Here is a 14,410-nt window from a genome sequence, read left to right as displayed (position 1 = left end):
TCCTGATTCTCCTGAGTCTGAATGCAAACTTACACTAGAAAAAAATTATTCTTTAAAGCATCAGTCCTGTATTTTTTTTAATGATTGGATATGCAATGCATTTTTCAGGTTACAGAATATTTTTCAAAATTTTTTTTATCATCACGTTATTCTAACACTTTATTGTGGAAGAATAAGCAGTTCATTTTTCATAGTGTCTGGGTGTTTGCGCTTTTTGTAATTTACAATAATTTGAATAATACAGTTTACATGGAATATTTTTCTTGCATTAATAGAAAGCAGACATACAGTCCAAACAATATTGACCTTCAGTTAGCAAACTGAGTCATTTCACAAAAATATTTAAATATTCTAAAATTAAGTGATATTTGATCAAGACATAGTTGGCATGTTAGGTTTAATCACAACCTACTACAAATACTGTAAGATGAAAACATATTGCACAACAATTCATAAAAACAAAACCCCAGGCATTTCAGAATCTCTGAAGTTACTGATGTCAAATATGTCTTAAAGGGGAAGTTACCACAATAACAAAGGTTGGTACACTTTTAACAGATACACATATCTTGTGCATCAGTGCAGTGTAAATGAGGAAAAAAAATGTTTTAAAAAATTGTTAAATTGTTAAAAACCATATTTTTGCCTGTAACAAAATATAGTCTAGTCTACTTTAATCACTTACTATGCTCAATGGAGAGAATTTGGTAGGGCATGTGATATGCCAAAATCCTAATAAAATTGTTTACCCTTTCAGAATACCATTTAGAAAATTCATTGCTTTGGATAATTTCATGCTAATTAAAGGTACTAAAATGCACCATATATGAATATTTAGGACCAATGTAAGGAATCACTTTATTTATTTTTATTTTTTTCTCAGATTCTGTTTAATTATATATTACAACACTATATTATACTTTTTTTCATAAAAAATAAATAAAGAAATAAAAGGAGACTATAATCATACTTATATTTATATTTATATACTTATATTTATGTCTTATATATTAGACCTTGTTAGTGTGTGTGTGTGTGTGTGTGTGTGTGTGTGTGTTTATAGGCCTTACAGAATAGCTGCTGATTGGAATAACTGTTATTTTGTTTGGTAAATATGCACATGCACTGATTAAGCTGGAGTAACAACACTAATTTGGCGTAGTCTACCTGTTTATTTGAATAATAGATAGATAAATATTTTTGCTAGTATTATATTGTTATAATATTAATATAATTGTATTATATAAATAATATGTAATATAATTTAAGTATTATTATAAGAATTATTGTAACACTTGTGAGTATGTGGATACATAGACAGTGTCTTTGTTTTCTTTTATCTAAATATTCCCATGTGAAATGGATTTGTTTTGAAGTGGCGGTTGTTAACTGAGCTCACGTGTGAATAGCTGATACCAAATTGATCTAAACTACTAACACACTCAACACACTGGTAAAAAAAAAAAATCAGTAACCAATACAGTTTAGCATTTAGCGTTTAGCCACCTTACAGCTCCAGAGTCGCTGATTTGATCCTGAGCTCTGTTTACTGTTTATTTTACATGTTTATCCTTATAACTCTGGATTTTCTTTGAGCTCCAAGTTTCCGAACAGGGGGCGTATCAGTAAGGAAACATGGTGGAATCAATGGATGCAACGTCTGCAGTTGACATTAAATTTGTTGAAGCTGACACAATTACCATGTGTGTGGTGTATGCAAAAATTATCATGAGACTTTTTTATTTACAATAAAACAAGCTAAGTGCCTGCACAAAATATGATAGCATTGTACAATTACAATATGCAACGATAAAGTTTACAGTGGATTCATAAATTAATTAAAAACATAAAAAAGCAAAACGCACCTGATGCCCATTCTTAGTTCTTCATTTTCTAGAAGTAGAGGTGGAAAACCTTGCTGTATTTTTTGTAGTTAATTAAGAGTAGGTACACTGGCATCTTCTTCTGACCAAAGTAAAGTAACTTGGACACACAATATATTCATTCTGTTTATACCATATAGACAAAAGCAGTTGTTTATTATGCCACCATCTCAGCCTCAGCTGATGGTGCTGCGGCAATATTAATCATTCTGGTAAGGAGGGCCCGTATCCAGATCCTGCTTAGTGGCAGAAATAATCCTGTACAAGGCACTCAGACCTGCAACCTTTCCATGTCCTTGTAGAAGTAATATTTTTAAATGGAGGCTGTTAATATGTTTATAAAAGGTTTAGTGGAAATATTATTGGTCCCAAAGCAGTGGCGAGACTGGAGAGCTGTGTTTGTACTTGTGCAGGTTTCACTCAATAATCTTTAGGCTGAGGAGATTGAAAACAGTATGTATCAAAGCTATGTTTGGAATGATGGACAAAGCCAGGCAGTAGTGGTCAGGCCCCAACAGCAGCATTGCTATGATATGGATTGCTTCCACATCGAAGGTAATAAGGATGAGCCAGTAGTATCCAAACACATGGAGCAGGGTCTGATGGTCCAACAGGGCAGAAAATGACGGCTCCATACAAGATGCTCTCAGCCAATAATATAAGCATGTCAGATGGTATGAGACAAATAGCTGGAAACCTCTATTGGTGAGGACCTGCCACATCATTCTGGACACTGATTAGTACAAGAGAGGGGGCTGCTGGGGGCTTGCCTCAGATACTATTTCATCTCATCCTTCATCTGAGGACTTGATAGTATGATTATGTAGAGTCTTTACAACATCTTTTTGTGAAACTGTTTACTCGTGCATAGTATTATATCCATGATTAATACTCTTTCATTGAAAAATGATCATTTTATTTAACTGTGTATACTTGTTACAGAACAGTACAGTAGCATGTTGTTGTTGTAGATGGAGGTTATTATTCTCGGTAACACTTGGGGTTGGGTAATAAACTATTTAAATCCTACTTATGTAGTTTATTCACTAAAGATTAATGATCAATTAATGATAGATTAACAGACATGTTTTAAATACAGTTAGTATAATTTATAGGAATCCTAAACCTTTTTTTCATACAGAATAATAAGGATTTTATTTTTAATTTATTAATAAATGACATTTTTAGACATCAACCCCAGTCCTTGAGACCCACCGTTTTGCACAGTTGCAAGCTTCCTCTTGCAACAGTCCTCAGCATCTGATCGTGAGCTGAGGAGCCGTTCAGGAGCTTGATCAGATGTGTTAGGAAAGGAAAAACAACTGAATCTTTATAACGCATCGGACTGGAGTTCATAATCCCTGTCATTCTTTCAAATATTTGTTTTCAAATTGATTAATTAATGTATTTACTTATATTTAATAATACAGATCCAATAATATAAATACAGATATTGAAGCAATCATTAATTACTAAACTATGCATTACTGTCATATATAATATAGAATAGTTTTCTACTTAACTGTAAATTAGTGTTACTTAATTATTTTTTGTAATCCAATTCTATTATTATTCTCTCTCGATAAACTCTTTATTATTGTCACAGAATTATGTCTGCCACTTTCTTATCAGTTGCAATGACCATGACAAATACATACCAAAAATATATTCTTAATAAATCTCCATGCAGACATATATTGATTGTATCAGTGCACAATACGGCAGACTTTCAGACACCACAGACCAAGCAAAAGCAGCCCGGTTGTATATCAGATGAAAGACAATATCTGACAAATAAAGGTAAAAAGAACCAGAACCTTGGTCCTCTGGGGAAAGAGATTAAGGTGTGGGAAGGGCCAGTAATGATTGAAATAGAGATAGGGTATTAAATGTGATCTGCTCTGACAAATCCTTTGCTTTTAAGAGAAACTTGTTTTCACAGGTTATAATCCAGTGCCCCATCTGGAGTAACCTCTCACAAGTGGAGCTTCAGTGTTTCTTGAGAATTCATGGTTCTATAATTTCCTAAATTTGCAAAAACAAATTCACACTAGTCATCTGAGAAGTTATAAATGTTTTATGCTAGGGCAGGTTTAGTGGTTGTAGCTGTTATTATGACTTTTCAAAAATCTATAAAGTTTGTGTCAGATTTATTTTATAAAGTAGTAGATGAATGTCAGTCACTGCTAATTGCAGCTTAACAGCTCCTACAGTGCTGCAACAAAACACTTCATTTGGACCTCAGAACTCCTCCAAACACAACAGAGTTTGGCTTTTCTTGAGGCAACTTCTAATATTTTCTCCCTTATTGTTTGCTGGTTGTAGAGCAATCTACATAAATCCTTCACACGCCCCTGCACTGAGCCCTATTTACACCCATCCATCTTTCTCTATATTGCAGCTTAGAACCAAATGGCCCACATATTCACCTTCTCTGACAGCAAGGATGAAGAGGAATCTCTTATACTGAACTGAGGAACCAGTACCTGTGCAGCATCACTGGTGTCCTGTTTAAAGATCCATATTTAGGTCTGGATATTGAGACAGTGTATGCTCAAATGAAAGACTTTTGTTATTGGGACCAGGCTTTGAAATGGTGTACTAGCTGTTCTAGTCACTTGGCAGTGGGTGTTCTTTGACCTTAGCCTCAATTCTAACAATTCTTTTATTATTAGTTTTTTTTTTTTTTAAACAATACAACAATTAATTAAACAATTTTGTGTCAGTTCTTCAGCATAGTCAACTACAGGCACTGAAGTCTATACCAATTTTGAAACACTAGAGTTCAAAATAAAATGAACTCCCTCTTAGATCAAACATGAAATGATAAAACAGCATCAAGCATGTGGTTGCATAATTTGTCGATTGAACTTCCATCACCATTAGAACACTATGTCACTATATCAAATTATGGGAAACATTTTATTCTTGATGATAACTAAGCTTTTCACTGCCTCTGCTTTGTCATTTGCAACTGCCTCACATTGGGTTGTATTCAGAGTTTTATCAGGATTTAATATTGAAATTGCATACATAATTATTTGAACCTCAGTTACTCAAGACTTAAGCGCTATTACGAAGTTGCGTGAGAGTTTTGGACATGGGGTGGATTTTGAGGTTACACATGATTCTAAGCTTGAACTAAAGCATATTTTTCTTGCACCAATATTGGCTTGAGCAAGATGTTCCAGGGCTGAAATTTATGTTTTGTGTATTAGAAATACGTTGAGAAAAACTATGGAATGTCATTTGAGGTCAACATTAAATACATAAATTAGATTAATTACTATTAATTCATAAATCTTGTAATCCATTTAAAGAGCCATTTTTTCCCATTGAGGACAGTGGAGGAAACAGCATCTTAATCAGAAATATTGCTTATCTTTAAGACTAATTTTTTTATGCACAACATAACACTTAAAGTGATAACAACAGTTAGCTGTGATTAAAGACTAGGACTATTCAGACAACACTAAATTGTCAATGTACTAAACACCTATTGGATTATTATTTGAATGCTTGCTATTTTTCTTTTTTTGGCCTCTAGCATTTATGTTACATTATTTAATAATACATTTGACAGGATAGAAAAAGAAAATGTTATCTGCTTATTCAGTCTGCATTTTATATATCCCAAGCAAGTGCTTGTGTTTAAAGACAGTGGTCTAGATGCTATTGTGAAACCCCATCTTAGTGTCATGAATCAGGCCTATGTGGTTCCTCCTGCTCACCAACGGAGAGCACCGTCACCTGAGTACTGACTGCCTCCTGGACTCATAACACCACACCTGGAACTAATCACACACACACACACACACACACACACACACATACGTTTCTCATTTCCATGGGCACTGTGAGGTCTTGTTTTGCCTTGCTGACATTACTGAGCGTTATTCATTGTGGTTTATTTTTGCCTGTATATGACCCTGGACTGTTTACACTGTTTTGAACCTTAGCTGCCTACTCTGACTGTGTGCCTCTTCTATTACTATGTCATGACCCTGGACTGTTTACGCTATTTCGAACCTTCGCTGCCTGCCCCGACCATGTGCCTGTTATATTACTATATCTCTGCTCTGCCTAAGGTCTCAGCTCAAGCGGAAGTGTTCGTAGTATACCAACAACAACTGGAGCAGCTGATATCGCTATCAGAGGAACTGGTAAAGGCTATGCAACATCTCCACTTAATCATGCCAAGCCGGCAGTTCTAGCAGCCCCACTCCTGCTAACACTCTCCACTTCTGCTAACACCATAATCACTAAACCGCACCTCGCTTTCCTGGAGAAGTTCAACGGATCACTGGACAAATGTAAGGGCTTTTTACTGCAATGCTATTTGTGAATTAACAACCCGCCTTATAGCCCAGAGAACAAAGCCATATCTCCTTTGTCTGCTCATTGCTCACCAGAAGAGCCTTGTATTGGGCAATCACGGTGTGGAATAATGGTCATTAGACCTTTTCCTCATTTAGTGACTTCCTTCAATGATTTCGCGAGGTGTTCGAACACCCTGAGGGAGGCAGAGAGGCCGGTGACCAGCTACTTTCTCTCCGGCAGTGGAGAGAGAGACTGTGGCGGATTATGTGCTCACTTTCCGCACACTTGCTGCTCAAACCAGGTGGATAGAGGACACTCTGAAATTGCTCTTTTGCAATGGACAGTGCCTGGAGCTCCAATTAGAACTGGCTTGCTGTGATGAGGAGAGGACCCTAGATCAGTTCATTGAGCTAGCCATTTGCATCAATAACCTCCTTTGTACCCGAAGACCAATCAATGTGGAAGCATCCAGCTCAGTTGCGTCTTTCAACATGAGTGAACAGGAGCCCATGTAAATTGGATACACTCACCTTTCCGCTGAGGAGAGAGACCATCACTTCAGACAGCATCTCTGCCTGAATTGTGGTCGAGCGGGACACCTAAGGTTGCCCTCAGGAGCGAGTCACCACGGTGAGTGCATTTAGTTCATTATTACACTCTGCTTCATGTCTTGAATTACCAGTTAATATGTTCTGGGAGATTGGTAAATACCACACCCATGCTTGACTCTGGGGAGGTGGGAAACTTTATTAATGAGGGATTTGGCATGGCTCAGGTCATACCTCTAAGAGTCTGTAACTCTCTTTTGGCAGTGGCAGCATTAGACAGACACCCCCTGGGTGTCGGCCATGTTCATCATACCACCCAAGACATCCTGCTGCAAGTCGGAGCACTACATTGACCTATATGTTACCATACCATTGACCTATATGTTATCCAGTCACCTCACCATCCACTAATCCTAGGCTTGCCCTGGCTGCAGAGACATAACCCCCAGATTTCCTGGAAGGAGGGAGAGATTACTCAGTGGGACAAGTTCTGCATCTCCACCTGCCTAAAGCCTATATCTCAGAGGATCCTCCAAGCTGCCACGGTGCAAGTAGAGACTCCTGTAATTACCAACCTGCCTCCAGAGTACTCAGACCTAAGTGAAGCCTTCAGCAAGGTGAAAGCCTTGCAACTTCCTCCTCATCATCCCGGTGATTTCGCCATAGAATTGCTTCCAGGTGCCACGCCTCCACAAGACGTGGAGTCGTACATTGAAGAGGAACTCTCCAAAGGCTTCATCAGATCCTCTACCTCACCAGCATCATCTGGGTTCTTTGCAAACAAGAAAAATGGAGGGCTCCGCCCATCTGTCGATTATTGTGGGCTTAACAAAGTCACAGTCAAGTATTGTTACCCCCTACCTCTGGTGCCAGAGGCCCTGGAACAACTATGAAAAGCCAGGTTCTACACAAAGATTGACCTTCGCAGCACGTACAACCTGATTCGGATTTATGAGGGAGATGAGTGGAAGACGGCATTCTCCATGAGCACAGGGCAGTATGAATACTTCGTCATGCTGTCCAGACTGGCCAATAGTCCCTCATTTTTCCAAGCCTTCATTAACGCTACCTTCTATGACATGCTAAACCAGTTTGTGGTCGTATACATCGATGATATCCTCATTTACTCCAACACACTTGAAGATCATGTCCAACACGTTTGAACTGTCCTGCAACGTCTCATATCTCACCAACTCTATGCCAAGGCTGAGAAATGAGAGTTTCATCAAACAGCAATATCATTTTTAGGCTATGTCATCAATTCTGAGCACGTGACGGTGGAGGACAGTAAAGTAAGGGCGGTGCTGCAGTGGCCGCAACCCACTACATTAAAAGAACTGCAATGTTTCCAAGGTGCTTTACCAGAGGCTTCAGTACCGTCGCCGTGCCCCTGATCTCCATGCTGAAGAAAGGGGGGTCCTGGCTTTCCTGGTCCCCAGCAGCCATCCAGGCCTTCAGAGACTTCAAAACTCGCTTTACCACTGCATCCATCGTCCACCATCATGACCCTGATAAGCCATTCATTGTTGAAGTGGACACTTCCAATACTGGCATCAGAGCCATACTCTCGCAGCATCATGGCACTCCTCTTAAGCTCTTTCCCTGCACCTACTTCTCTCACAAGCTCTGCGCTGCCGAACAGAATTATGACGTCGGGAACTGAGAATTATTAGCCATGAAGGCTGCATTCGAGGAGTGGCACCACTGGCTGGAGGGATCAAAATACCAATTTCTAGTGCTCACGGACCATCGGAACCTAGAGTATCTACACGCCACTTAGAGACTCAACCCTAGACAGGTTAGATGGGCCCTGTTCTTTACTTGCTTCCACTTCACAGTCACCTACCGTCCCAGCTCAAAGAATATCAAAGCCGATGCCCTCTCCCGCCAACGTGAACAGTCCAAGCAATCTCTGACCGAGGAATCCATTATATCACCCATGATAATCGTCACTCCTGTACAATAGGACTTCATGACAGAAATAACCCATGTTCAGACTCCTGACCCACCACCCCCTGAATGCCCTCCTAACAGTACTTATGTCCCACTCACACTCCGCAAAAAGGTCACCCAATGGGTCCACTCCCCAATCAGCTCTGGTCATCCCGGAATCACTGCCACTCTCCAATTACTGCATAAACGGTTTTGGTGGCCCACCATGCAGGCAGACACCATCGTGTATGTACAGAACTGTTCTGCTTGCAACATTAGTAAATCATCTAAACAACTCCCGGCCGGGTTACTACACCTGCTGCCCATACCGTAGCGCCCTTGGTCCCATAAAGCCATAGATTTCGTCATAGACCTTTCCTGTTCCCAGGGTCTCACCGCAATACTGACTGTCATAGACTCCTTTTCCAAAGCCTGCACCTCATCCCGTTACCCAAACTGCCCACCGCCTTTGAAACGGCAGAGCACCTATGCAACTATGTATTCTGATCCCACGGCCTACCAGAAGACATTATCGCCGACCGAGGACCTCAGTTCACCTCTCGCCTATGGGCAGCGTTCGGCCAGCAGCTTAACATAAATGTTAGCCTAATCTCCGGATACCACACACATTCTAACGGCCAGACGGAACGCATGAACCAAGAACTCACCCACGTTCTCAGAACCTATTGCAACCAGAATCAGACAGACTGGAGCCGCTACCTAGTCTGGGCCGAATATGCCCAGAACTCCTTCTATAAGCCCTCTACAGGCTAACCCCATTCCAGTGTGTGCCCCATTCCAACCAACCGTATTACACTGGTCAGGGGAACTACCAGCAGTCAATAACTGGCTCCAAAGAAGCACAGCAACCTGGAACCAGGTTCACGTTCCCCTCCAACGATCTCTTAGAAGACAGAAGGAACAAGCCAACCACCAGAGGGCACCATCACCTGAGTTCTGACTTCCTTCCGGACTCAATTTCTATAAATTACCTGGAACTAATCTCTCGCACACCCACACACACACACACACAGACCTGTTTCTCATCTCCATGGACTATCTAAGATTCACTCAAATTCTCCTTCACTGCGAAGTCTTGTTTTGCCTTGCTGACATTACTGAGCGTTATTCTTTGTGGTTTATTTTTACCTGTGTATGACCCTGGACTGTTTATGCTATTTTGAACCTTCACTGCCTGCCCTGACCATGTGCCTGTTCTATTACTACGTCTCGACCCTGGGCTGTTTACGCTGTTTCGAACCTTCGCTGCCAGCCCTGACCATGTGCCTGTTCTATTACTACATCTCTGCTCTGCCTAAGACATTTAATAAAGCTGCACATGGATCCTCACTCTGTTGACCCCTAATTACACTCAGACATCTCTACTTAAGAAAATCTGCCAACCTTGGAGATATGAGTGACAGACAAGTAATTTTAATAATCTGCGTGGGCCACCTAGAAAATCAACCTAAGCACCTGCAAAGCTGACTCTGAATACAGATAACTATCACTGTGTAAATATTGATGTAATATTTGAACTTAAGTTGTTGACTCTGAATAAATCCCAGAGTCAATTTTCACACAAAAATACTGAAAAATACAAAATAAAAAATGGCTATGCTAAAAATGAATGAAAATTAAAATAACTAACTACATTTCACCATTTTGTAACACTTTCTCATTCTTTAAAACAACAAATTTAAAAGATACGATTTAAAAATTGTGAATATGAAAGAGTGGCTATTCTCAAAGCACTTTTAAGACACTGTTATAAGACGCTGTGACCTTATAACATAACAATGAATTTCTTACACTTCCATTCAGTGCTATGCTTTCGCTATGTGAAAAGGCCCCTGGTTCTTGCATAATTTCTCTCCTTCTGACACCTAATGTCAGGCTTTGAGTCCTGCCACTGTTTCTGTGGTGATGCCACTGGGACCTCCTCTGCAGAGAAAAACAGTTTGCTTCCTCTCCTCTTCACTCACACAACAAACATCTTCAGACTATCTTCCAGCCCTCCTGAGCACCCAGGAGATGGGGGAGTGCTGAAACGAAGGACTTTGGTTAATGAAACTGGGCTTTGAATTTCTATGGCAGCTGTTTAACTCTTATGCACTGTTCACTTGGCAATAGATTTATTGTTGACCTCAGCCTTTTGTTTTTTGCAATACAGCAATAATTTTTTGAAAACACATTCATACACCCCAAGTGCATGCTTGGGGAGCATCATGACGGCAGGTGTGTTTGTACAGTTGGGAGTACTTTTGAATAATAACAACAGTGCTTTGATTAAGGAAACAGGTTTGATTATCATGCTCGTTGACATTTAACCTGGAAAACTGGGGCATTGTCAGTGTGTCTTCTCATATTGAATGTACTTCTATAATTAATATATTAATATACCACATGCTCAGATTTGTAAATAAACTTGCACTGCAAAAAATGACATCTTAACAAGTGAAAATACACTAAAAGTTTCCTAATATAAAAAAACCCAATATGTGATTATTAAACCTATTTCTATTCCTTTTTACTAATTTGAAGCTTGAAATATTCTTGTCCTATTGACGGATTTTTTTTTATATTTTAACCATTTCCATAAAGAATTTAGAAGAATTTATCCTACACAGGGTTCGGGGAGCCTGGAGCCTGTTCGAGGGTACTCAGGGCACAAGGCTGGGGAACCCTGGACAGGCTGTCAGCCTGTCACAGGGCCCAATCACACACACTCACAGACTACAGACAATTTAGAGATGCCAATTAGTCTACAACACATGCCTTTGGATTGGGGGAGCAAACCAGAGTACCCAGAGGAAACCCCCAAAGCACGGGGAGAACATACACACTGCACACACAGGGTGCTAACCACTAAGCCACAGTGATATGAAAAATCTTGAATGGTTAAAGTCAGGGAGAAAGGCATGTTCAGTGTTAGTTTTGCATACAACTTTATTCATCTCAAACCCAGTGAAATTGTAAGTCTATGTTGGTCAATGTGGTGCTGTCATATTCAATAAATGAAAGTTGTTGTGTGATTAAAATTAGGCACACTGCATATTCAACTTTTCTCACTTCAAAAAATCCATTCTTCAGAACACATTAAAATTTCCATTTCCTTTTTGTTTTGGCCAGAGTGAAGCACAAAGAAGCTTCAGCTGGAATTCCATACGTACGCGATCGGATGTAAGTCATCTTTAACCCACGAAACCTGAAGATGAAGTTGCTATGGAAACTACTGGTGCTGCAGTCATTCATGGGGTATCTCGCAGGTAATAGGATCTTATTAAGAATTTTTTTTAATGCATACCAGCTACTCTTTGTGAAGTCACCTTATTCATATGTATTTAGGACAGGTTTACTGTACAAAGAGTCAGAGCTGAAACCGGAATTAACACTTTCAAACACTCCCAATTGGCGAACATTCATCACATTTTTATAATAAGATACAAATAATGCGTTTGAGGGATTTAATTAATAGGCTAAAATAACAGGATCTGAGAGGACAGGACAGAGATAAAGGGTCAGCTGCTAGTGAGAATATTGTTTTGAATGTAAATGAGGACATTAAACAGGAAATTAAGATTAAAACAATTTATTCATTTGAATGTATTTAGAGCTGAGACCAGGTGGATTAATAATTGTCTTTTTTTTCTACTCTAATATTATATACTGTATCTCTCTGAGATTAGTGATTTTTTTTAAACTAAACTGCAAAAAAATCTTATCACATAAACATGTAAAGGAAAATATATCTAATATTTCTCATTATGAGATTACTATATAACAAATATAAGACCACTATGCCTATTTACTACTAATTTCAAGCTTGAAATTATAGATCATTGCAGATCATTTTGCCTCTTTATAGAAATAAACAGTTTAAAGAAGCAAAATTATCTGCCAATAGAATAAGACAATTTCAAGCTTGACATGAGTAAAATATCTATAAATAGGTTTAATAATCTTACATTTGTTTAAAAAACTATCTAATAAAGAGAAATATTTGTTGAATTTGCCTATATTTAAGATATTATTACTTGCCGAGATGTGATTTTTTTCTTCAATGTAAGCTAAGTAAAGGACTCTTATGTATGTTATAAAAACCCAGACTTTTACATTTATATGGCCTAAATATAAGCTTAAAAGTTCAAAGCAGATTTTTCTAAGCATTTTTAATACAGTCATGTGACAAATAAGTACACCTCATGGAAATTGTTGGCTTTTTTGACATATATGGACAAGCAAATATTTGATCATCTTTGAAACAGTGCCTATTAATAAAGTTGATATAACAAAACCAGGAAAATTAGCTTTTTCAATAATTTATTCAACAGAAATATCAATAGATGTGATATTCTTTTGTGGAAAAAGTAAGTACACCCTTGGACTCAGAAGCTAGTATTGCCCCCTTTAGCAGAAATAATGTCTTGTAAGCATTTTGCATAATTGTCCACCAGGCTTGCTGGATTTTTAACCACTCTTCCATGCAATATTCTTCAAGTTGCAAGAAGTTTGAGGGTTCCCTTTCAAAGGGAACTTCGACGTTGCGTTTAGCATAACAGTATGGGAGCGCCCTTGCGCACGTGACTGGTATCTGAAGCTTGTGTAAAATCATGCCTCTACTTATAGGCCTGCCATGATCAGGTGACGTGGCAATTAAGCGCGTCGCATGATATATATATGGCACCTGTGAACATGCTGCTAGCCTTATTATCTTCAGCGAGACTGCATGTCTGTTGTTTGTGTGACAAAGACGCTTCATTTCGACTCTTATTTTCTCAAAATCTCTAAACTTTTCTATCCCTTTTTAAAAAGAAAAGAAAAAAGAAAGAAACAATGAGAGAGAAAGGATTCACGAAGTGTGTTATGCATTGCTCCCATTTCATCACGGGAGGAGACGGACACGCTTTCTGTGTGAAGTGTTTGGGCATGGAGCATGCGACAGCAACCCTTGAGGGGTCTGTCTCTCAGCATTCTGAACATTTCACAATTAGGCAGCTCTGCTCTCGGCTCACTCTCTTCTCGTCCGAAGGGAGTTGGGTTTCAGAGCCTCGCGGACCTTGGCCGGCCGCTGCTGAGGCAGCCAGCTGGCTACGCTCGTGGGGTTCTCATATGGATTTGAAAGAGGAGCCGGAGACAAGCGCTGCTCTATCTCTTGCTCTGTCTTCTGGGTCCGGCTCTCCGCCTGACTTTGGAGCTCGGGTCGCGACTCCTCCTTCTCCTATGGAAAGCCAAAACACCCTCGCTGACACCGAGGAGTCGGTAGAGGTGCCATTGCACCAAAAACCAACAGCAGCTCTCAAGCTTATAAAGAGCTGCTTGAGGTGATTACTAGGGCAGTTAAAAAGTTGAATATAGACCCGCAGAGAGCCAGGGGGACCGGGTGGCCACAGCCACAGCCTGCTAACAGGCCTGATCTAAGAATGATCATAAAGGCAAAGCAGGCAAGGAAGGAACGGTCCTGATGGGCCACGGAGGGATGTATCAGGGGACATGAGGTTGTTAGGGCAGATTGCCCCCAGTGCGACTGTAGGGCCTACCCTGGCCAAGGCCATGCCACGTTTTCAGCTTTCTCTGGTCAGCGAGCTGTCACAGGGCAACAGAAATCTGATGCATTCTGTCCAATGGAATGTGGAAAAGCTAACATCACTGAAAGACCATTTGGCAGCATGGAAACTACTGCCAAATGTGTCTCCATGGGTTCGGTCTACCATAGAAATGAGTTAC

The 14,410-nt window shown here is 39.7% G+C and overlaps 1 protein-coding gene across 1 annotated transcript in view; it reads left to right on the top strand.

The window, feature by feature from the left end:
• The window catches only part of cntn4 (contactin 4), a 284,000-nt gene that overhangs the window by 25,738 nt on the left and 243,852 nt on the right, over positions 1-14,410 (top strand). The window contains exon 2 of the mRNA XM_053636675.1: positions 11,816-11,952. Coding sequence (XP_053492650.1) covers positions 11,898-11,952 — 55 coding nt within the window. The 5' untranslated portion in view covers positions 11,816-11,897. The remainder of the gene's footprint in view (positions 1-11,815; positions 11,953-14,410) is intronic.

The sequence above is a fragment of the Ictalurus furcatus genome, chromosome 11 (genome assembly GCF_023375685.1).
Source record: "Ictalurus furcatus strain D&B chromosome 11, Billie_1.0, whole genome shotgun sequence".
Classification (NCBI taxonomy): Eukaryota; Metazoa; Chordata; class Actinopteri; order Siluriformes; family Ictaluridae; genus Ictalurus; species Ictalurus furcatus.
Note: the sequence above shows the minus strand (reverse complement) of the source record. Positions and strands in the feature narration are given on the sequence as shown.